Genomic DNA, 22,972 nt, shown 5'->3' on the forward strand with positions numbered 1-22,972 from the left:
CAATCTCAGGGGCAGTCAGTCCAGGGCCGGCACGGATGCTCAAGGAATGGGCTCTTCTGTGTTCCTCCTTTTTCATCCTTTGCAGGTGGCTTTCATGCCTGCAGTCATGAAAGTATCCCACTGAAACACTAAGAAAAGAGAAAGGCACAGGGCAGAAAAAAGTCCACGCCAGTTGCGCCTGTTCTTACCGTGAAGGCAGTAATCTCTAGAAGCTCCACTGTTTTAAAATGTAGGTTTCGTTGTTTTGTTCAGGAATGATGAGGCCAACAGATCAGAAGATGATTATCACTCAGAGTTCCCAAGAGAAAGAAGGGCACACGGTGCCATGCGGGGCCACATGAGGTTGGTTGAAGGCAGAAGGCAGAGAGAGCTAGGGGAACTGCAGGAAAGCCTTTCTTACGGTTTTCTCAGCAATGAATGGGCAAGACAAGGTACGCAGGTGTAGGATGATCTAATTGGAATAATTTCATGTGGCCCTGAGCTGTGGGTGGCTGCCCCTGGTTGTCTGATGCCTAACCCTGGGTGATTGGGGCAGCATAAGAGCCAGGTAAACCCAGAATTGGGAGTACAGGTTTGGGATTGGTTAGTTTGCATATGAAAGGTGTACTTGCAGGTGAGTCATTTACTGTCTTTAAGAATCCAATAACCCTGGGAGGGGTAGTCCTTCCTTAGTCCAAAGTGTCAAATATCAAAACATTAGATGCAGAAACTAGAAGATGTGGTTAATATACACTCCCTTTTCTTTCCTTTGCTAGAACTTGTCATTTGGCCATCCTTAGCTACAAGGAATTCTGGGCATTTGGATATTAAATGGGTGCATTGTTAATCCTAAACAAAAATTAGTATGGAAGAAGAAATGAATAGTTATTGATTAAGCAACTAAGTAGCATCTGGTACACAATGTCACATGTGAAGAACTGGCATCTAAAAGCACAGGTGTAGTTTAAATCCTAAGTTGCAAATTCAAATGCCTGCAGAGGCCAGCTCTGCAATAAAGAGTGAAGTGTGCTCAGTGGAAGATTATAGGGAGTGCTGGGGACTGTGGTGAGATGGAAGGTACATATACTTTTCCAAGCAAAACTTAAAAAAAAATAAAAACCTAAATGATTTGTGACCTATTGGCTACGAGTATGTGGTGCCCAGTCTAAAATAGGTGAAAAAAATTACAACTAAATAGAAAGAGTCTTATTAATTTTACTGAAATGACTATAAATAGAATTATATCTCATTTATGTTACTTAGCAATCATATACTACATTTTCTAGGTAATTTGTTTCATTTTTAGAGAGTGAGAGAATGCACATTCACGAGCAGGGGATAGGGGCAAAGGGAGAGGGAAAGAGAGAATCTTAAGCAGGTTCCACACTCAGCGAGGAGCCAGATGTTGAGCCCTATGTGGAGCTGAGTCTCACAACAGATCATGACCTGAGCTGAAATCAAGAATCAGAGGCCTAACCGACTGAGCCACCCAGGTGCCCCAAAATTGTTGATGATATTGTGTGGTCACTTTGGGAAAGTGGTGTCTGTCAGACTTCTCCAGTAAAGACACAGTTCCCTTTGTGAGCAATTTGTGCAATGATGCATTGAGACTTCAGGAATATTCTTTTTCCATGAAGCACTTACCTGAAAGTTAACATCTGTTGATCCTTTCCTGAGTCAATTATTATATTGGTAGTTACAAAATAGTGATTTTCTGGTTTGATCATTTCTTCTTCATTACTTGGCATTCTTTTATGAAGAAGAGCTTTTCCTCCCAGCCCTAGCCCCAGCCCTTGTCTTGAGTTCAGTATGAACTCATGGATTATTTTATATTCAGTGTGTTGTATTCCTTATTATCATTATTCATATTGATTCCCAAATTGTTTCCAGTTTTGCTTGGACCACTGAACTGCTGGATATGAGATATGTTTTCGTTATTTCCCACTCAAGGTGTGACTGTTTGGGGGAGTGATATTATCTGTACCCCACCACCCCTAGCTCTCACTCTCTGTCTTCTTTCTTCCCATTTGTCCCTTGACTTTCTGTTCCAGCAAAAGCCCTGAAGCTTGATCTGCATTTGGTGTTTCTTTCCCCTTTTACAAGTAAAGTTTGTGGTAATCTCTGTCTCTTAGATGGGCTTTAGATGTGAATATAGGTGGTTTTATTTGTTCTAAGTGTTGATTTTTATGGTGTGATGAGTGTTTAGGTGGCTACAGTTATTTGACAGAAAATTGGAATTCCCCTATTTTAACTATTTTTTTGGAGATATGAAATATCTTTCAAATGAAGTTTGGGTAATCAGTAAGCAAAATCAGGTAAGTATTTAGTACCTTTTGAAGTGTGTTATGCCATTTGTTCCTACTCTCAAAAAAGAGTCAAAAGACCCTTTGTGAGTCTTTGAGTTTCTTTGCTTTTCTATAGCCTTTGTCTTTTTACTTGTGGACCAACATCAGTCATCCCCCCCCCCCCCCCCTTGTCAATGCACTGCCTACTAAGCCCCACCCACTTTTTTTGTCTACTGTGTATAGAGAAATGGGAATTCAGATAACAATGTTGTTAGACTTAGGTATGACATTAGAATACATAGGGCCAATGAAAACCTGAAGACCTTTTGGAGCTTTATTTAGGGCTTGATTTTCCCAGAATGTCTACCTGCTTATTAAATAGTCATCCTGCCTTATTTCTAGTTCTGTAGTATATTCTAGTTTAGATAGTTAAACTGATGGTAAATAATCTAAAAAATTATATTTTATGTAATGATAATGAGGGAGGCAATACAGTGTTAAAAGGACGAGTGTCACCAGAGTCAGATTCCTTGGGTTCAAGTCCTGGTCTCCCTGCTTATTGACGTGTAACTTTAAGTAGTTGCTTAACCTCTCTGTACTTGTCATTACTCTTATAAAATAAAGATAATAATGCCTTCTCCAAAGGTTTGGTGAAGATTTAAGAAGATAATACATGATACGTGCATCTGAGTGGCTCAGTCGGTTAGGTGTCTGCCTTTGGCCTAGGTCATGATCCCAAGGTACTGGGATCAACCTGTGTGCCCCACCCCTCCCACGCCTCCTGTGTCAGCCTCCCTGCTCAGCAAAAAAGATAATATGTGGTAAATACAGAAGAGTGCCTTAGACTTGATAATTAATTGCTATTACAGCTAATATAGTAGTAAGAATATATGGATATTTACTCTGCACAAGTACACAAGGAATAGTGATCTCTGTTTAATAAAGCAGGTTATCAGATCTTTAGGGTAATTTATTTATGACCTGGCCTCCACAGACCATATGCCTTCTACCCTCCCCACACCCATTCTGAAATTAGAGTAAGTTCTAATGATAATTTGTTAAAACTTTAAGCTTCCTGTAGAGAGAACATAAGTTACTTTGTAATTTACTATTTATTTATTTATTTATTTATTTATTTATTTATTTATTTATTTATGATTTCATTTATTTATTTATTCATGAGAGACACAGAGAGAGAGAGAGAGAGAGAGAGAGAGACAGGTAGAGGAGAAGCAGGCTCCATGGAGGGAGCCTGATGTGGGACTCAATCCTGGGTCTCCAGGATCAGGCCCTGGCCTGAAGGTGGCGCTAAACCGCAGAGCCACCTTGGCTGCCCCTACTCATTATTTAGAGGTATAGTTTATTTTATTTACTTTTTAAAAAGACTTTATTCATGAGAAACACAGAGACAGAAGCAGAGACATAGCAGAGGGAGGAGAAGCAGGCTCCCTGTGGGGAGCCTGCTGTGGGACTCGATCCCAGGACCCTGGGATCATACCCTGAGCCAAAGGCAGATGCTTACCCGATGAGCCACCAGGGTCCCTAGACGTATAGTTTAAAAGGGACAATTATAGCTAAATGCCCAGATGATATTAATTTTAAGGACTCTTTAAAAAACACTTTTTTAGGAGCAGCCCCAGTGGCTCAGCGATTTAGCGCCGCCTTCAGCCCAGGGCATGATCCTGGAGACCCAGGATTGAGTCCCGCGTCAGGCTCCCTGCGTGGAGCCTGCTTCTCCCTCTGCCTGTGTCTCTGCCTCTATCTCTCTCTCTCTCTGTCTCTCATGAATAAATAAATAAAAATCTTTAAAAAAAAAAAAAAAACTTTTGGGCACCTGGGTGGCTCAGTGGTTGAGCATTTGCCTTCAGGTCAGGGCATGACCCCAGGGTCCTGGGATGAGTCCCACATCAGGCTCCCTGCAGGGAGCCTGCCTCTCCTTCTGCCTATGTCTCTGCCTCTCTGGGTCTCTCATGAATAAATAAATAAAATTTAAAAAAAAACCAAAAACACTTTTTTTGATATACTGTAGAAATGCACAGCTTGCCATGAAATTACATTGTTGTGGAATGATATGTCCACTAGAGGTCATGTTTTGATTTTATATATATTTTTCATGCTACTGTCAGGAAAACCCACTTCAAAGAAAGACTAAGATGGGGAAAGTCCATTATTGCTTTCTGCAAAAATAGTATTTAAAAAAGAAAGAAACCCAAGCTGAACTATTAGAGGAGCCACTATTGCATGCCATGGTTTTATATTTGACAGTCTGCTACTCAGTTGGTTAGAAAATTGATTTGTAAGCTTCCTTCTCTCTGACGCAAACTATTTCTGAATGATTATTTGCAGATATAGTATCATATATGACTATTTTCCACATATTTATTTATTAATGAGTATGGATTTGGAGTGCTACCTACTTGAGGAGTGGCTTATGCAAATTACTTCAATTCTCTAGACTTTGAATTTACAAATTCGTAAAATGTGAATAATAGCTATGACAGTATTATGGTGAATCTCAACATTTAAGTGAAAGCTCTATGCAAATGGTAAAATCTGTGCACGTTGGAAAAACTGGTGTTTTTCGCCCACAGGGCACATGATGGGAAAGAATATAGGAACCTCCAAATTTCTTCTCTCCTTTTTGATAGAACAGATTATTAGTTTATACTTATTTTTCGAAACTAGCCATTGTGGCCAATAGTGTATGTATTTTAAATGCACTACTTTTAAGATACTTTATTTTAGAAAATGTTCTAAAGATTAACTGTAGCTGTCACAAATCTACGTATGTGGAATTCATTCACCTGGGAGACTTAATGAGCCTATTTTATATAGTCATAGACTCACATGTGGAACTGCTCTCTGGTTTAAAAAAAAAAAAGAGTACTGATTCTTGGCACTTTCACATTTTTTGTAAGTTTTTGCTGAACTAATGGGTTTAATTGAATTAGGCATTGCTGTAGTCTGTTTTTACTGATAATTTCAGTCCTGAGGTGGATAATGCCAGTGTTGAAGTGATAGATACCAACGTGATCAAGAAATGGGCCAGATAATTACGGTGTTCAGTAAAGTGTGTGCTTAAAATGTTTTCGTTATGTATCAGCCCCAAGTAACAAAGCCAATCTTAACTATTGTGTTTATAGCCTTGCAGGGAAGGCTCAGTTGGCAATTTTCAGGATTTAAAGTGCAAGCGATTTTTGAATTTTGGAATGCAGAAGTGCTTGTGAGCATAAGTAGAGCATTATTGGCTCAAGACAGGAAGCAAATATTTTCATTATACATTATTATCTGATACTAAGGTATATGTATATATGTCATAGGTGCATATACACATACATACATAAATGGTAATCTCTTTTTCACTGTAAATATTTGGTTTTCACCTCTCCCCCTTCCACCTTCCTGTTCTGTTAACTTACTTCTGAGGGCCCTAGAGCTCCAGCACAAGTCTGCCCGGCCCTAAAACTTGTAGTCACACCTTTATATTTACCAGATTGCTGTCTTTAAAATCTTTTGTCAAAAAAAAAAAAAAAATCTTTTGTCATCATAACCTACTATATATTTCTTGTATTTGAAAGGTTTCTTAATAAGTACATAATATTTAGATTTTCTAAGAAGACTATTTATTCATGAGAGACACAGAGAGGGGCAAAGACACAGGCAGAGGGAGAAGCAGGCTCCCTGCGGGGAGCCCGATGTGGGACTCATCCGTGATCCTGGTATCATGCCCTGAGCCAAAGGCAGATGCTCAACCACTGAGCCACCCAGGTGCTCCCAAAAATGTCTATCTTGAATGGAAACTATCATGAAAGGTTGGGGATGTGTTAGATTCCAAGTTTGAGTCCCTGCTCTGCCATTTATTCTTATGACCTTGGGCATGTCCCTTAATCTCTTGAGTTTGTTTCATTATCTGTTCAATGAGAACCATCGTGGTAATACCACAATTGATGAGTGAATATGTCATATCTGACCTACTTATTTCAGAAACATTGCTATGGGTTTTGTTGTTGTTGTTACTCTTGTTTTTAATGGCGGTAGCTCTGTTTGAAATGTTTATTTTTCCCCCTGTAGATAACAGACAAGAGAGTGTCCAGAAGACATGCCATTCTTGAGGTGGTCGGTGGTCAGCTTCGAATCAAACCGGTATGTATGTTATTCATGACTTGTTTTAACTTTTTGCCACTCACCTTTTTCTAGCTCCTGATTAAAGTGACTTATTTCCTAAGATTATGAAAATAGAAAATGAATGTTAGAATATATCCTTCTTATTTCCAGAGGATAATTGGGAGATAACAATATAAACTATTTAAAGTATTTATTTTCCCATAAGGCAGTGCTACGTTTACACAGAATTTTAGTGAAAGATGACTATCAGTTCATGAATATGTTATGATTTTGCTCATAACTGGGTATTGCAAATAAGATCCTATAAGAAAGCTTATAACTATGTAATGGTTTGTTTTGGGGGGATGAGGTAGTGACCACAGTCACTTAAATGCTACAGAATTGTATTTTAACAGATTTATCTATGTGTAGAATTGAATAGTTCTAAAATTTAAACCTTGTTCAACTTTAGAGTTGTATAAATAATTTTCATTTGAAAGTTCCTGTTGAGAGCTAAAATTTTAATTGCTTGCTTTAGAGTTTAAGCACTGCTGTATTGCAGGGATATCAGTTTCTGAGGATGTATTATACCTTTCCATTTGCACAATGTGCTCCAGGAGAATAAAATATGTGTAGAGGGTTCGTCTGTTTTGGACTAGATGCTGTGGTGGTAGAATTATTATGGAATGAAAATAATTAATTTGTAACGTTCTTAAACTTATAGGTATTTTTATCTTCTATGTATAACTGCCTTTGATATCATTAGTTCTTTCCTTTCCACATAAAGTACCTTTATTATTCTACGTTGAGCTGTTTCCAAATTTGAGAATTATCCTTTTAATTCTAATATTGGAAAAGTTTTGAATAAAGTTGAATTTACCCCATCTCACCACTGAATAAATATTTTTAAAAAGGTTTGTATATTGTTCTGCATTATCTTCTTGAAAAGTGCTGATGTCTGTAGTCAGCTCTCTTGTGAGAGCCCCTTTATTTACTATCAGTGGTTCACCTCTGAATCCCCTCCAACTCTTCTCTTCTTAGACAAGACTGACCAGATCATAAGCTTGTTGAGTATAGGAATGCTGACTAATCCTTGCATCTTTAGTAAATAGCATAATGCCAAGCATATAGTAGAGTAGGTACTTAATTCATATTTGTGAATGCATGAATAAATGCTACAGTGAGAACTATATGTGGCACTTCTAAAAGTGGAGATAGCATGAATTTTTACAAAATTATGTTATTCCCAGCACCTGGTTTCTAATGCCATTTCAATGAACAACTATGGCCTGAAATAAACAAGTTTGTTTTTATTGTTACTGAAACACGTTAAGGTAGAGAATATATGAATCTCTAAATTCCCATCCTGATAGAGCATATCATTACTTTATATTTACTTTTATCAAAAAAGTAATTATGGTAAATGATGCACATGGCTCCTCAAGTGGAATACCTACAACTTAATACTACTTTATTTAGATTTACTGCTCTATCATTTGTGTTAATGAAATGGAGAACTTTATAGTGAGTATTAACTTTTTGGAAAAGTATAACATCTAAATAGTCCTCAATGAATGATTTCCAGTTATTTTTGATACCAAAGCAGAGAATATCAGCTCTTGCTAGGTTTATAGATTTTTCTAGATTTGTATTATTAGTATTCAAATCCTACTATGTATACATATATCACAAAATAAATCAATAAACCAAGAGTACTCTTTACACAACTTAAACAGATCCGTGGTTAATACCTATAATTTCTGATGTTTTTGAAGCTTGCTTTTGTTTCAAATAGCATCTGAAAAATTTATAGTAGCAGAAGAGTTGTAGACAATGTCATGATCCATTTTAAGAACTCAGCACATTTATTTGTAAGCAAATTAATCGACTGAATTGTGAACAGTGGATAAATATTAGATTTTCTTTTTATATTCTTATTTACTCAGTGCTAAGAAGAAACCCTTCTTACAACAAAATTTACATGGCATTAAATTTTTTATGTATCAAAAGTAGGCCATTTGGGAAACCATCATTTTGACTAATGCATGAATATTGAAAAACTTACTTATATTTTTTCTCAGTGTTAATTAAGGATATTTTAGTTTTGAAGACTAGAATGTTTTCCGAAGTGGCTTAATCAAGATACTTAACTGGAGTTGTGTCTATACTTGGATGAAAAGTATTCAGGTATATTTTGAACTTGTGTGACTATTCAAAAAAGTAATAATATAAGTATACTTAAATTAATAGTAATTTTATTAATGGAAAATTCTCTCTTTGAGTTAAGCTTTATTTTTTGTGAGGTGGGTCAGATTTCTGCATGAGAGTTTAGCAATTTTTTAATTAAAAAATATATTTTGTAGAAAACATCCTTCACTTTTCCTTGCTCTTTAATTAGGTTGTACTCATGTAAAATAACTACATGAAGTCAACAAGTGTCTTTTGTCTACCAAACTGTGGTAGGTATAAAATTAGAAGGTGGAGCAAAAATTTCTCATGAGGTCATAGATATAAAACTAAAAATTTTACATAATGTTGTTTACTTAAGTTATACCTTTGTTTACACTTATCTTTTAAATATTATTTAGTATGATTTATGAACTTTCTAGTAAATGTAACCTTATATACATGGGAGGAAGATAAACATTTTTTACTCTTTCTTGGTAGTATTGTTTTTGACAGCGTAGAACATTGAGGCCCTCTGGAGAATGCCTCATTTTACATAGTCAGCAAGTTGTAAATGAGAATTAGAACTCAGGTTCTTTGGAATCTATGCAATATTTTTTTTTCGTCATATTTCCCAAGTCAGGATTCTTTTGCCATTTGGTATTTTCTTCTTTAAAAAAATTTCTTGAAGTTAAAAGTAACTTGATTTTTCTTCATAAGAAGTTTTGGTGCCTTCAGTTGAATAGAATCTTACAACTGAAAGCAGCCTTAGATTTGGTCTTATGTATATAGGAATTTTATTTGAGCCAGTGCTGGCATTACTTACTAGTGGACAAGAGGACTTTTCATCTGTAAATGATACTGGGACAGTTTGTTATTTGTTTGAGGGGAAAAAAATTAGATCCGTACCTCAAACCATATACACATCAGTTTTGGTTGGTTTAAAGATGAAAGTCAAAACTATAAAACTATTAGATTATAGATGAAAAAAACCTTTGTGACCTTAGAGTAGGGAAAGATTTTAAAATAAGCTATAAAAAAGAAAGACTGAAAAAAATGCAATAACACTGAAATTAAGAACCTTTACTTAGCAAAGACTATAATGAAAATGAAAAATGTAACAGGGAGACATTATTTAAAACACGTGTAATTGACAAAGGAATAATATCCAAAATATATAGCAAATGTCTTCAATCAATGAGAAAGATAAAAATCCAATGAGAAAATGTGCTGAAGACTTGAGTGGCACATTGCAGAATTAGAAATCTGATGTAGTAAACAGGAGTAAGGTGCTCAGCCTTCTTGTTAAGTGGAGAAATGTAAGTGGAACTGCAGTGAGATACTAACACCTGACAGATTGCAAAAAGGGAAAGTCAAACAATTTCAAGTGTTGACGAGGATATAGAACAAGTAGAATAGTTAAAAAGTTTGGATGGGAGCTTAAATGTTGCAGCCACTTTGGAAAATAGCTTGACATTATTTCCTAAAGATGAAGGCATTCATTCCCAACAAGCCAGACCTCACACACGTGTGTGCCAATAGATGTCTACAAGCACCTGAAGAGTAAAATTGTTCATATCATAGCGAAAAACTAGACACAACATAATTTCCATCAACGGTGGAATTGATAAATACATTATAATATATTCATTTGGTGAAATGTCCTACAACAGTGAAGATAAATTATAGTGAAAGCATGAAAAACTAATGGGATAGAGCCAGGAACCTGATAATGATAAAAGCAATCTTGGAAGAATATATGCAATATAACTTCATTTATATAAGATGAAAAGTTCTACAAAATAACAGTATATTCACAGCTGTAAGCTTAGGTGATAAAACCATAAAATTAAGGAATTGACAAACACTACAATTGGTATAATACTTAGCTCTGAAGGAACTGAGAGGAAAATGGGATGGGCAAGACTAAAAGGGACATCAAAAGTTAATACACTTTTTCTGAAACTGTGTGGTGGGTCTACACATAATATCTAATAACATGTATTATATTTTTAAAAACTTATTATGGAGTACTTACTACATGAAAAAGGTTAGAGAAGAGTACAGTGTAGTGCAGTTCCTTCTGTAATGCCAAACTTCCAAACATTGGAAAACATGAAAATGTGTATTTTAAGGAAATCTTCAACTCTAGTACTAGAATTTGATTGCTCTTTTAGAACAATATTTCATTGGGTTCTGAATTTTATTCCATGAATTATTTATACCATACCACTTGAAGGAATACTGCTTCTTGGACTTGGTGATGTGTGTATTGGTATTTTGCTTTATGCAATGTTTGATTTCTTATTAATGTTAATGTAGTTTGAACAAAACGCCTCTCTCCTTGAAGTAGATATATTTATTTATTCAGCTACTTTTTGTAGCTGTACCTGCAAGATGCAATTTAGAGAAATATAGAAAAATTCTAAACTGACCATAAATGTGAATAGAAATGTTAAGGTCTTGAAAATAATGAGATAGAAGAGTGACTTCTAATTCATTTCTATTACCTTAATGTGTGCTAAATATCATTTACTCTCTGTTCTCTAGGCAATCACAAATAAATTAATCCGGTAAAGGTTATATATACAACTGTGATAAAATTTTGAGAGAAGTTTTAGCTTAAAAATTTTTTGTAACATTATTTAAATGAATTATAGTAAATGTTTTGTTATGATCCCTTCTGTAGGCTGTGTACTCCAAATTATGTTTAAGTGATTAAATATTTTTCTGCTTTCCTTCAAATTAGAAATCCAATCAAATAGAAATGTAACTTTGACAATAATAGATGAGTGCAATTAGGGCATTTACTAATTTGTACTTTTAAATTGGATGAATTGGTCTTTTTTTTCTTCTAGTATTTCCTTTTTAAAAAGGCTCTAGCTCTCAGCAGTTCTTGGAAATAGTGTATGTAGGAGATAACGTTAGCTCATGAGGAGATGATGTTAGCTTTTTGTGTGTCATTTAAATTTAATCTACTGTCTGGTATCAGCAGGAAGAAAATGTATTATAAAGGCAAAATGACAGTGTTGTCTGTAAATGACTGCATCCCCAGTGGTTAGTTGTGTCCTCCGGGTGAATTCATAGCTGTCAGTGTTTTTATTTCATTTTAATAAAATCTTACTCTTTTTGGTTCTTGGACGATTGAGAGAGTGGTTCTATAACTACATATAAATTGCAAAAGATTAGATATGTTTTTTGCCACTTGGTGTTAATCTTCAAAATATGCATCCTTGGGTGGCTGCTCTTTTTCTTTGGCGCATTAAAATTCCTAAGTTGTGATTGTTTTTCTTCCTATGAGCGTACTTGGAAAACAGCTATAAAATATACAATAGCCTTTCCACAGCTCATTTTGTAAAAGAAAAAAAAAAGAGGAGGAAGAAGAAAGAAAAAAAGAAAAGAAAAACGAATGCTTTCCAAATTAAAAAGAGAAAACATTGAAAATAAGAGGAATTCAGGTTACACACATCAATCCTTCTTAATGGTTATGATAATTACAAGAGAAACTATGGAAAACTGATTTGTATTTTAGTTCCATTTCTTCAGGATTAATGCATCCTTTGCACCACTTCTAAAATTAGAACATAATATTATTTAAGTTTGCACTTATAATCCCATGAATATGTTAAAAGGCACTTCCCAAAAATATACTTCTCATAATAAGTGGCTCATATCTTGTTCTCACTGTGACTCTGGATTTGCCAATATTTTGCCTGCCCTTATCTGCTTTTAGAATCAAAGTTAACTGAGCCTTATTGAAGGAATTAGAGAGCTTTCCATCTTTTTCTGGTCTCAGGAAGACTTTGAATATTCAGAAAAATTTTAAATCCATTGAGGTCTGGTTTGGAGAGAGATTAGAAAGATTTTTAATACTGATTGTATTTTTAAAATATTATCAGTCTAATTCCAAAAGACACACACACACACACACATGCTTTTTTTTCTAAGTCAGTTTGGTATATAATCTCTAAGATCATTGTCCATCTTGGCTGTATTTACAAATACATCGGCACAAAGCACTTGCAGTATACCACCAAGTTTTATGTGTACCTATGTCATTGTTTTCATTCCAAAATTTGCATGTATCTTCTCCCTTTTTGTCTATCAATATTGCTAGATTTTTGTCTACTTTATAACTTTCTAAAAACTACCCTTTGTTTTAGACTTCATGTCTGTGTGGCTTTTTAGTTGAAGTGTATATAGTTGGGTTTGTTTGTTTGTTTGTTTGTTTCTTTATGGAGGGAGGGGAGCAGAGGAAGAGGGAGAGAATCTTAAGTAGGCTCTAGGCCCAGCATGGAGCCCAACACGGGACTTGATCGACCTGAGCCGAAATCAAGAATTGGATGCTTAACCTGCTGAGCCACCTTGGTGCCCAGAAGTATGTATAGTTTGGTATAGATTTTAAAAACTTATTCAATGAGTAATATTTGTCTAGGTTTAAATTATAGGATCAAATATTAGATTAGTTTATAGGAGTGTCATTTTTGCTCTTGGTGGTGGAATCCCCTGTATGAACAATTTTAGAAGAAACAGGTGATCATGGATGACATACATTGGTCCTCTTTCTCTTTAGATATTTGCTAAATACCTAATATTTACCACTTAAAAATTTAAATGCTAAGTATATCCAACTGAGTAAAAAATACCAAAAATGACCATTTCTTTCACTTTGTGTTTGTGGTGCCTTATTAAAAGAATGTAATTAGTTTGCTTTTTTAAAAAGTATTTTACCTTTTCTACTCTTAGAATATTATGCCTTTGTATTTAACATCTTGGCCTTTGAGAATTTAGGACTGTTGTAATTTAATGTTGCTTAGAGATTCATCTGAATCTTTAAAATACTTATGAATAAGAGCATAGTTGTATCTTAGCCTATTAGAAGCAAACCTCATTTATAGAATATTCGAGGTTCAGGCAGAAGCTATGAATATTTCTGTCCTGACTCTTGTCCCTCTTGCTACCCAGCATTCCTGACTCTGATGATTGTGGTGTTCTCAGGGAAGGGGAGGCTTTCTTTAAAAGTCCGAGGAATAACAGGGAACAATTTCCAAGCGCAGCAGTGTGCGCAAGCTCAGAATCTGGTGGTTTGTCTTGGCTTCAAAACTCTAGCCATGAGCCAGGGTCATCTGAGAGATAAATTAGGGGTGGTTGATACCGTAATGAAAGGTTTCTTAAAAAAAAAAAAGAAAGGTTTCTAAACGTGAAACTATAACTTGATTTTTAAAAATCAGACATTCACAATTCTTTTTAGCAATGTGGTGTTACATAAATATGGTGTTCCACTGCAAGTCCATTCTTATGAAGTCTTGTATATAGTTTGTAAAATAACTCTGGCCTATAAAATAATCACCTACCAAATTTGTATGATCTCTGTTTTTAGCTTCTATTTCTACTCTTTATCTCCAAATTTTATGTCATTCCTTTCTTTTAACAAACTTAAAGGAAATAGAAATGTTTTTAATTGCAGATACACATAAGAAGGACTTATGGCCAGATCCTCATGAAATTAAATTGCCAGGACCAGATAGATCATATTCATTATAGCTTTCAACATTGTCTTTTTTTTTTTTTTTAATTTGGGTATGTAGACAACAATGCTTATTTTTTATTGGCAGCTTTTCTTGTAATGCTCCCTTTTCTATATTAGTCTGTATTAGAAAACTCCTGTGAGGACCAAAAACACTTGAAACAAGCTATGTTTGCTTGAGAGATTTGATCAAAATCTCCCTATAATATTTTTTAATCATACAAAGAAAGAAGTTACTGGGGAAAAGAAGTATAAAATAAGCTAGCCATTTCAAGGGATTAGTGAATTATGGATATGAAAGTTGGGGGACTCAGTTTCCATACTGAGAACTATTTTTCATATTTCTTTTTCTAATGTTTGATTGTCACTCTTAAGCAAATGTCTTTTAATTAGTTAATTGATAACTTTGCTTTTTTGATTCCTTGAGAAGTGAGAAGAACATTTTAGCTATTTTTCCTTTTTTAGGTTTAGATAATATTATGGTACTTATATAAGTGCCAGATTTATTAGACTTTAAAGTCCAAGTTTGTAATGAAATTGTATTGATACTGAAATTTTGAATCAGTTTGTGTTTAGTTGTGTTCTTCTCATAATTTAGAATTACATCACTGTATTCTTTTTTTGTTAGATACACACAAATCCATGTTTTTATCAGTCTTCCGAGAAGAGCCAGCTCTTACCATTGAAGAAAAATCTATGGCGCTGGTTGAGTCCTGGAGACAGTTTTTCTTTGCTAATCGACAAATACATTTTCTGTGTTTTCTCTACACACTCTGAAACAGAAATGGAATGTACTTTAAGGTAAGATTGCCTGATGAAACGAGATTAAGTAATGGTAATTATAACCTGAGGGTGCCTGGGTGGGTCAGTCGGTTAAGCATCCATTGGCCTTCGGCTCAGGTCATGATCCCAGGTTTCCTTGGATCAAGCCCCCTGTCGGGCTCCCTGCTCAGCGGGGAACCTGCTTCTCCCACTCCCTCTGCTACTCTCCCTGCTTCTGCTGGCTCTCTGTTTCAAATAAATAAACACAATCTTTAAAATGGTAATTGTAACCTAATGATAATTAGGTTACTTAATTGGTAATTGTAACCTAATTCCTCAGCCATCCACAAATGCTTCAATAGAAACTTTTCTAGGATTAAACTATGTTGGCAGTATAGGAGTTACATGGGATGCATGTGGTTATGTGTTTGTATTTCTCTAGAAAACATTTGACATTGGAAACCTACACCTCAATAGTGATTGCCTGCATATGTGGTTTTTTTTCCAATGTGTTCAGAATGTATTTTCCATCTAATAGTACCCAAGATAGTTAATTTGAAACCAACTATATTTTCTTAACCTTTCCTTTTAGCTTTTGTAGTTTTATTAAGTTATTAATCCCTCTGGCTTAGACTACATGCATATAACTCCTCTTTCTTATGAAAATAACAGAAAATATAGAATTGGGAAACTGAGGATATGAGATATTACAATAAACATCTGATGTAAAGTTAAAATTAATGCACTAGTTTTGTTGAGGCAGTCATTAGCAGATATTATTTGCCTCTATTTCAGCTGTTAAATTATAGTCTACATAAACTAGATTTATAGAAGTAGGTAGACAAAAGTACACAGAATGTGTTCTGTAATTACAGTAGTATTAAAAATCAGCCAGTTGTGGGTTAAATGGATGTATGCATCTGTTAAAACTGACCAAATCATGTGCTTCAGATCTGTATATTGCAGTAAATACAAATTACATCTACAGTTTTTCAAACTAGCAAATGAAAAATTATCTGAGGAAATGGTTTTTGATTTCAGTTAAATGAAATTCAGTCACTGTTGCTTGCAACTTTACCTGTCTTCCTCTTCTTTTTTCTCTTATTACACAGGTAGAAACAATGCTATTTTTAACCAGCTATTGAAATGAGAAATATAAAGATTTAATTTTTTTTTTGTTACAGTAAACTTCCACAGTGGAATTAAATTGTTTTTAAAAAAATCAGGAAAATATTGCACATCTCTATAAAACAGAACACAATCATTGCCTTATGCTTAAAGTATTATATGTCAACTTTAATTTTATTTATATCCAAACAAGCTTGTCCCCTTAACTTGAAAGACTAGTGCTGTACCTTAAATAAATGAGATTGTGGGCTGACTAAATTCTGAATATTTTTAGTATTGACAAAAGTAAGAATACAATCCAGCAGCACTGTACTTTTTTAGGTTATTTATTATGAGTAATATCATTTGGTACATTGTTGCTGTGAAGCTGTGTTTTGAAAGAGGTAATATTTTGCGTATGATTTGGTCATTGTGTGCCTGGATTAGAGCAACCAAATTAATTGTGTTATTTTATATTTTAAAAACCCATGTGCTTTGTGGCAGTGGTTGGGTCCCTGATGCCATTATGAAGTTTTTCTTCCAGCCAGTTGTGAATATAAAAAAGATTTGAACAACAAAAGAACAGCAAAAAAACCTGAGAAAACAAAGCTTGCCATTTCTTTCACTTTTCATTTTACTCATGCTGTTTTCCATGTAGTAGTCAGATTCTGTATAAGAAATCCTGTTTATAACCAACTCCTGGGGAGTATATGGGTCTGTTCACATCAGTTCTCATCAGTTTGTTCATTTCTCACTCTTTTCTGTATATATTTCTGTGAAATTATTCTGCTAGAAATACCAAAACCCATACTTTTTTGAGAAGTCAGAGAAAGCCAAGTTAAAAAACAAAAAAACAACACTTAGTTTTATGTTTTTTTTAAATTATATTATGGCATATTTCATTCAGAAGCACCAACATTAATTTTTCATTCTTATTGCCTCTCCAGTAGCAAGTGCTCAGCAAAGATTGGGTTCTTAAATATATGAATGAGATATTGTATAGCGTTTTGTTTTTGTTTCTGAATTTTGTATCTGAATTTCACTGATAAAGTACAACATTGTCTCTCTAGGGAGATTATTTTCCATAAGACACTGTTAAGAAAAGTACAGTAAACCTCATGTCATGCAAAGTTATTTTTTTTTCAAATTGTTAAAGCTCTTAATTTTTAGGTTTCATATAAAAAGCTAATTTTATTCACTTTAATGTCAACAAAACAGTAAAATGAAAATACCACTATAGTATGATAATATATAGGTCTACAATTCATTTATGATTTTAAAAATTTATCTCTAGATCCGATTCATTTATTTTAGTAGCAAATTTTATATTAATGATAAAAAATGTATAATTTATATTTAAATTTAATTTGGAGTATATTTTTAAGATTTAAGAATAACTTAATCGCTAAAACAGATTTTAAAAAGAAGAAAGCAGTTTTCTGCACTACCCAAGGAGGAGTCTTTACAGCGTTATTCTGCATGAATGCCCTGTGGGGTACCTAGCACCCCCCAAAGCCACCAGAACAAGCTTCCTGCCAGAGTCAGGGATTCCTGTCATAACTTAAAGGAAAACTTTCATAGGGTCTGGAGCCTTTGATGTCCCGGAAATGAAGGAGGAGGATGTCCTCAAATTCTTTGCAGCAGGAGCCCACTTTGTTGGCACCAACCTTGACTTCCAAATGGAACAGTGTGTCTACCAGAGGAAAACAGTGCATCTACATCATAAGTTGAAGAGAACCTGGGAGAAGCTTCTGCTGGCAGCTCGTGCCACTCTTGCCGTTGAAGACCCTGTTGATGTCAGTGTCACATCATCTGGGAATACTGCCAGCGAGCTGTGTTGAAGTTTGCTGCTGCGCCAGAGCCGCTCCTGCTGCTGGCTGCCTCACTCCTGAAACCTTCACTAACCAGATCTAGGCAGCTTCTGGTAATTACTGAATCAAGGGCTGGCTGATCCTCTCACGGAGGCGTCTCATGTTAACCTGCCTACCATCGCTCCGTGTAAGACAGACTCTCCTCTGCACTCATGGACATTGCCATCTCTTGCACCAAGGGAGGCCAGTAGTGAGTCTGATGTGGTAGACGCTCGCATGGGAAGATGGGAAGTATTGTGCGTGCATGGCATTCCCTGTGAACACCCTTGGCAAGTCAGGCCTGATCTCTGCTTGTACAGAGATCCTCAAGAGCGTGAAAAGGAAGAGATGTCTGTTGCCGAAAAGGCTGTGACCAACAAGGGGGTTCAGGGTGAATGCTCTGCTCCAGCTCCTGACTTCACCGCTACCCAACCTGAAGTTGCAGGCTGGTCTGAAGGTGTGCACGTGGCCTCTGTGTCTCTTCAGCAGTTCCCTGCTGAAGACTGGCACACTCAGCCTGCCCCTGAAGACTGGTCTGCAGCCTCCACTTCTCAGGCCACTATTGAATAGGTAGAAAGACCCACCGAGTGGTCTTAAAGTGCTCTTCCACAAAGGCAGACAAAATGGAAATAAAGTTGATGGAAAATAAACGGTTTCTAAAAGTTGAAAAAAAAAAAGAATTGGTGGATTCATACTTCCCAATTTCAAAAACAAAGCTATAGTAATGAAGACAGTATGGTACTAACATAAAGAAAGACATATAGATCAGTGAAATAGAACTGAGGGTCCAGAAATAAGCCCCTACATTATGGCCAACTGATTTTTGGCAAGAGTGCCAAGACAATTAAATGGGAAAAACAATAGTCTTTTCAACAAATGGGACAAGTGGATAGCCACATGCAAAGGAATGAAGTTGGACTCCTACGTCACACCATATAAAAATGGATCAGAGACCTAAATATTAGAGCTGAAACTATGAAATTAGGAAGAAATACAGACATAAATCTTTGTGACTTTGGATTAGGCAGTGGTTTCTTAGATATAACACCGAAAGCACAAGCAAAGAAAGAGTGGATAAATTGGACTTCATCATGATTAAAAGCTTCCTTGCTTCTAAGACACCATTAAGATTGTGGAAAGACAGTTCACAGAATGAGAGGAAATATTTGTAGATCATATATCTGATGAGGAACTTACATCCAGAATATAAAAAGAACTCTTACAATCCAACAATAAAAAGGCAAATAAACTAATTAAAAATGAATGAAGGATTTGAGTAGACATCCCCAAAGAAGATATTCAAATGGCGATTATCCACACACATGAAAGGATAACATGATTAGTCATTAGGAAAATGCAAATCAAAACCACGATGGGATAAGACCGCACATCTTCTAATAAGGGTGTACTCAAAAAGACATATAATAACAGGTGTAGTTGAGGATGTGAAGAAATTAAAATGCTTATGCATTGCTGGTGGGGTTGTAAAATGATACAGTGTCTGGAATGTATTCTGACAGTTACTCAAAATTTTAAACAAGGAATTACATGTGGTATGTAATCTACTCCCAGGTATGTACCCAAAAGATTTGAAAACATGTGTCTACACAAAAACGTGTATGGTTCCATTTCTGTGAAATGTGTAGAAAATGTGAATCCATAGAGGCAGAGGTAGATTAGCAGTTACCAAGGGCTGGAGAAAAAGGGAATGCAAGGGGACTACTAGTTCATACAGGATTTCTCTTTGAGGTGATGCATAGGATCTAAAATTAGATGCTGATGATGGGTGCATTATAGATTAATTTTGTAAATGTCCTAAAAACTGCTAAGTTCTATTAGCATGAATTTTTGTTTTATGAATCAAATCTCAATAAAGCTATTATTTTAAAAAAGTAACTCAATTACCTTTATTATCCTGTATTTAGGCAAGTTTCCAATTTTTAATTTTTTTATTTAGCAAATTCTGGTAGCATTACATTATAAATCCCGTGATGGTTGATTGCTAATAGAAGGATTGGAGATAAAATAAAAACACAGCTGTATCAGAGTGACAATATTTGATATTTAAATAAAAGTATAATAAAATAATGTGTACTTTGACCTATTTGGAACTAAATATCAATTAGAATTTTGTTCGTGGATTAGATTCTCTTTTGTTGTCACATTTATTCTTGGCAAATATTTAAAAAAGTTCTCTATGGGACACAAAGTGTGTATTCATCTTGAATTTCTGCCACAAGAGAAGATAAACTAGAAATAGAATGGACAATGTTGCTTAGTTTCTAATATTATAAATTGTGGAAAGCCATTGCACAATTGAATTTTTCTTAATATTTTTCGAATTAAATATTAAGATAATTTAAGGAAACATCGTAACTTGGAAGCACACCTGTATCTTCTGAGTAAAATTGATCTGAATATTGGAAGGGGAGTGAGGTATGATAGTTGGGAGAATCGTACGTTTTCAGTCTATCTCCAGGGCCTGACACAGTACCTGACACACCGAGGGGTTATACAAATACTTAGGGAATGGAAAGGCGCAGTGTAGGGAATACAGGCAATGATATTGTAATGGTGTTGTAACAGATGCCTGTTGTGTAACAGATGCACAACCTGTAGAGAAGCTGAGTCACTGTGTTGTACACCTGAAACTAAGGTAACACTGTGAGGCCACTGTGCTCAAATAAAAACAGGTATTTATTGAATGAGAAAAACTGCCCCGTTGCACAGTAATGTAGTTGTCTTTGGCTGATTTCTGCCATTGAAATGCAGTCGGCCTTTGGAGATGATTCCTATATAAGAAATAAAACAAGCCATTAAGTAGTGTCTTCTCAGCTGGACACATTTCTAAAATCTCTGTCTTCCATTTTTACACACAGTGAAATTCACCCCTTTTAAATGTGCAGTTCAATGTCCTTTGGCAAATGTATGTAGTAGTGCAATTTCCACCACAGTGAGCTAGAGAACATTTCCATTTCCCTAGGAAGCACCCTCATGCTCCACCCCCAGGCCGGGGCAACCACTGATCTGATTTCTGTCCCTGTAACTTTATGTCTTCAGAATGTGGTAGGAATGGAATTATATGTAGCCTTTTGGTGTCTACTTCTTTGACTTAACAAAATGCCTTGGAGATTCATCCCTGTTGTGTATCAGTAGTTTATTCGTTACTATTTCTGGATAATATTTCCATCTGTATTTTCAGATTCTCAAAAAAGTACATTTGTTGGATTGTCTGTATGTCTATATAATGAATAATGACCCGTCAGCTTTGGATGATCTTACTGCACTTTGCAGCAAGTGGGAGGTAGTCGGTTCTGCTAGTATGTTCCACGTGACTGTGGATGCTCCTAAATGTCAGAACATTTAGCTTCCAGTTGGACTACAGGTTTGGGGAGATTTCACAAATGGCTATCCTGGCTAGAACTCCAGTGGCAGCCACGTGTGAACATGACATCAGGATTTTATTTTTTTTTCTTCAAAAGCCAAATTAGCTTATCTGATATTCTTGCGGTTTGCATTTTCTCTTTGGATGCTGGGTAGCGATGTTAACTTTTATGAGCTATCCGGAGAAGTACTAAGTACATAGCTCTTAAGCCTTAAGAGAGATGGCTGCTACCCATCTATAAATAGCTAGTGATTTCTAGGCCAATGATTTAGAAATATAAATGTATTTTATGCTGATATAGTGAGCAGATGAAGAACATATTTTAGTCATATATTTCATTCTATTATGTTACAATCTTTTTTTGTCTTGCAAAGGCCAAGGAAAGGATTACAATTGATTGGTTAGATGTCCTTGGGGGAATCACATTTATGATGACGTGATACAATCGAAGTGTTTTCAGTGATTTTTAATTTTATTTTATAGGAATAGTCAGATGCTTGATGAAGATAATACAGTGAGTGGTACATCAAAATCTTTCTCGGCTCACTCACCTGATGAGACAACGGGTGCCCCACAGCTGGAAAGAAGCACAGAAGTAGCTGAGACCCAAACTACTACTGCAAATAGTGAGGTGAGAAATTTAAGATCTCATCCATTTGTAACATACTCCTTATTCAAGGAGAGAAAAGACAACTGAAATTAGGCCTATCATGACCGTAATACTGGCACTGCTGTTTTTAGGTTAGCTGAACAGAATGTACTAGTCCCCGTGTCAACTAATAGAGATAATGAATTTCTTTTTTTGAGGAATTTGACTAATTCAGTCCAGGGTTGCAGATAGAATTTTTTTAAAAAGGTAGTCTTCTGCTAAGCAAATAATTTTACAATTTCATTAAAGGTTGCATGATTATTTTTAGTAATTAATACATACATGCCTTTTTAGTGTTTCCTAGGTGAGCATAGAGAGCTCAGTAAGCAACAGTCAAACCCTGCCGAGAGGAGAAGAATCCTTCCAGCATGGATGTTAACGGAAGATCCAAGTGATCAGAACCGTTCAGTGCCAGTCAGCAGCGAGGGTAGGTTTTGTTTAGAAAACATTAAGCAGAATTTGGAAGTTTTTCTGAACAAATGGAATTAGACTAGTGGTTGTGTGTCAGCGATCACTTAGCCTAACATTTTTTTAGACATGTATGTGAAATCTAACTTAAAACGTAAGTTACTATTTTATGTCCTTTATCATACACCATCGTCCTAATTACCTTTTGATTTAATAAGTGCGGTTCATCTTATGTGCTGGACATACATTAATTTAGATTTTTAAACACATGTGTTGGTGTCACATCAACGATCAAAGGCTAGCACAGTAAGAGCTTTCTAAATTGGTTGAGTAAAAACTGCTGGGCACACAATATTATGTGCTGGAGGATGCAAAGGAGAGGACCTCTGTCCTGGCACAGCTCACTGTCATGGCAGATGCCACAGTGATTTATGTCACCGGCTGGGCATCCCATTGATTCAGGATCATGAAAATGTTTGATGTGTTGTCTCTGTTGGTCTTTTTTGCAACTTTGTAGCCATCTCAGGTTTAGTTTCTATTGACTGCTTGTTTTCTTTCATACTGGTCACATTTTCCTGTTCATTCTCAAGTTTAGTAACTTTCTAGGAGATAGTGGATGTTAGGAATGATACATTGTAGAGATTTTTGATTTTATGTTCCTGTGAATATTTTTGTTTTAATAGACAATTAATTTGGCATAATAGGCAACTTTCTTCTAATAGGCGATTGATTTGGGCCCTAACGTCTGTC

At 35.5% G+C, this 22,972-nt stretch overlaps 1 protein-coding gene across 3 annotated transcripts in view; it reads left to right on the forward strand.

Moving 5' to 3' along the window:
• Nucleotides 1-22,972, forward strand: part of APLF (aprataxin and PNKP like factor) — a 68,544-nt gene that overhangs the window by 9,213 nt on the left and 36,359 nt on the right. For 2 of the 3 annotated variants that reach the window (XM_038551478.1, XM_038551477.1), the window contains exons 2-5: nt 6,336-6,407; nt 14,690-14,862; nt 21,649-21,796; nt 22,109-22,241. In XM_038551478.1, the coding sequence (XP_038407406.1) occupies nt 6,336-6,407; nt 14,690-14,862; nt 21,649-21,796; nt 22,109-22,241 (526 nt within the window). The remainder of the gene's footprint in view (nt 1-6,335; nt 6,408-14,689; nt 14,863-21,648; nt 21,797-22,108; nt 22,242-22,972) is intronic. The other variant, XM_038551479.1, reaches the window with a different exon arrangement.

This window comes from Canis lupus, chromosome 10 (assembly GCF_011100685.1).
Source record: "Canis lupus familiaris isolate Mischka breed German Shepherd chromosome 10, alternate assembly UU_Cfam_GSD_1.0, whole genome shotgun sequence".
In the NCBI taxonomy this organism is placed as follows: domain Eukaryota; kingdom Metazoa; phylum Chordata; class Mammalia; order Carnivora; family Canidae; genus Canis; species Canis lupus.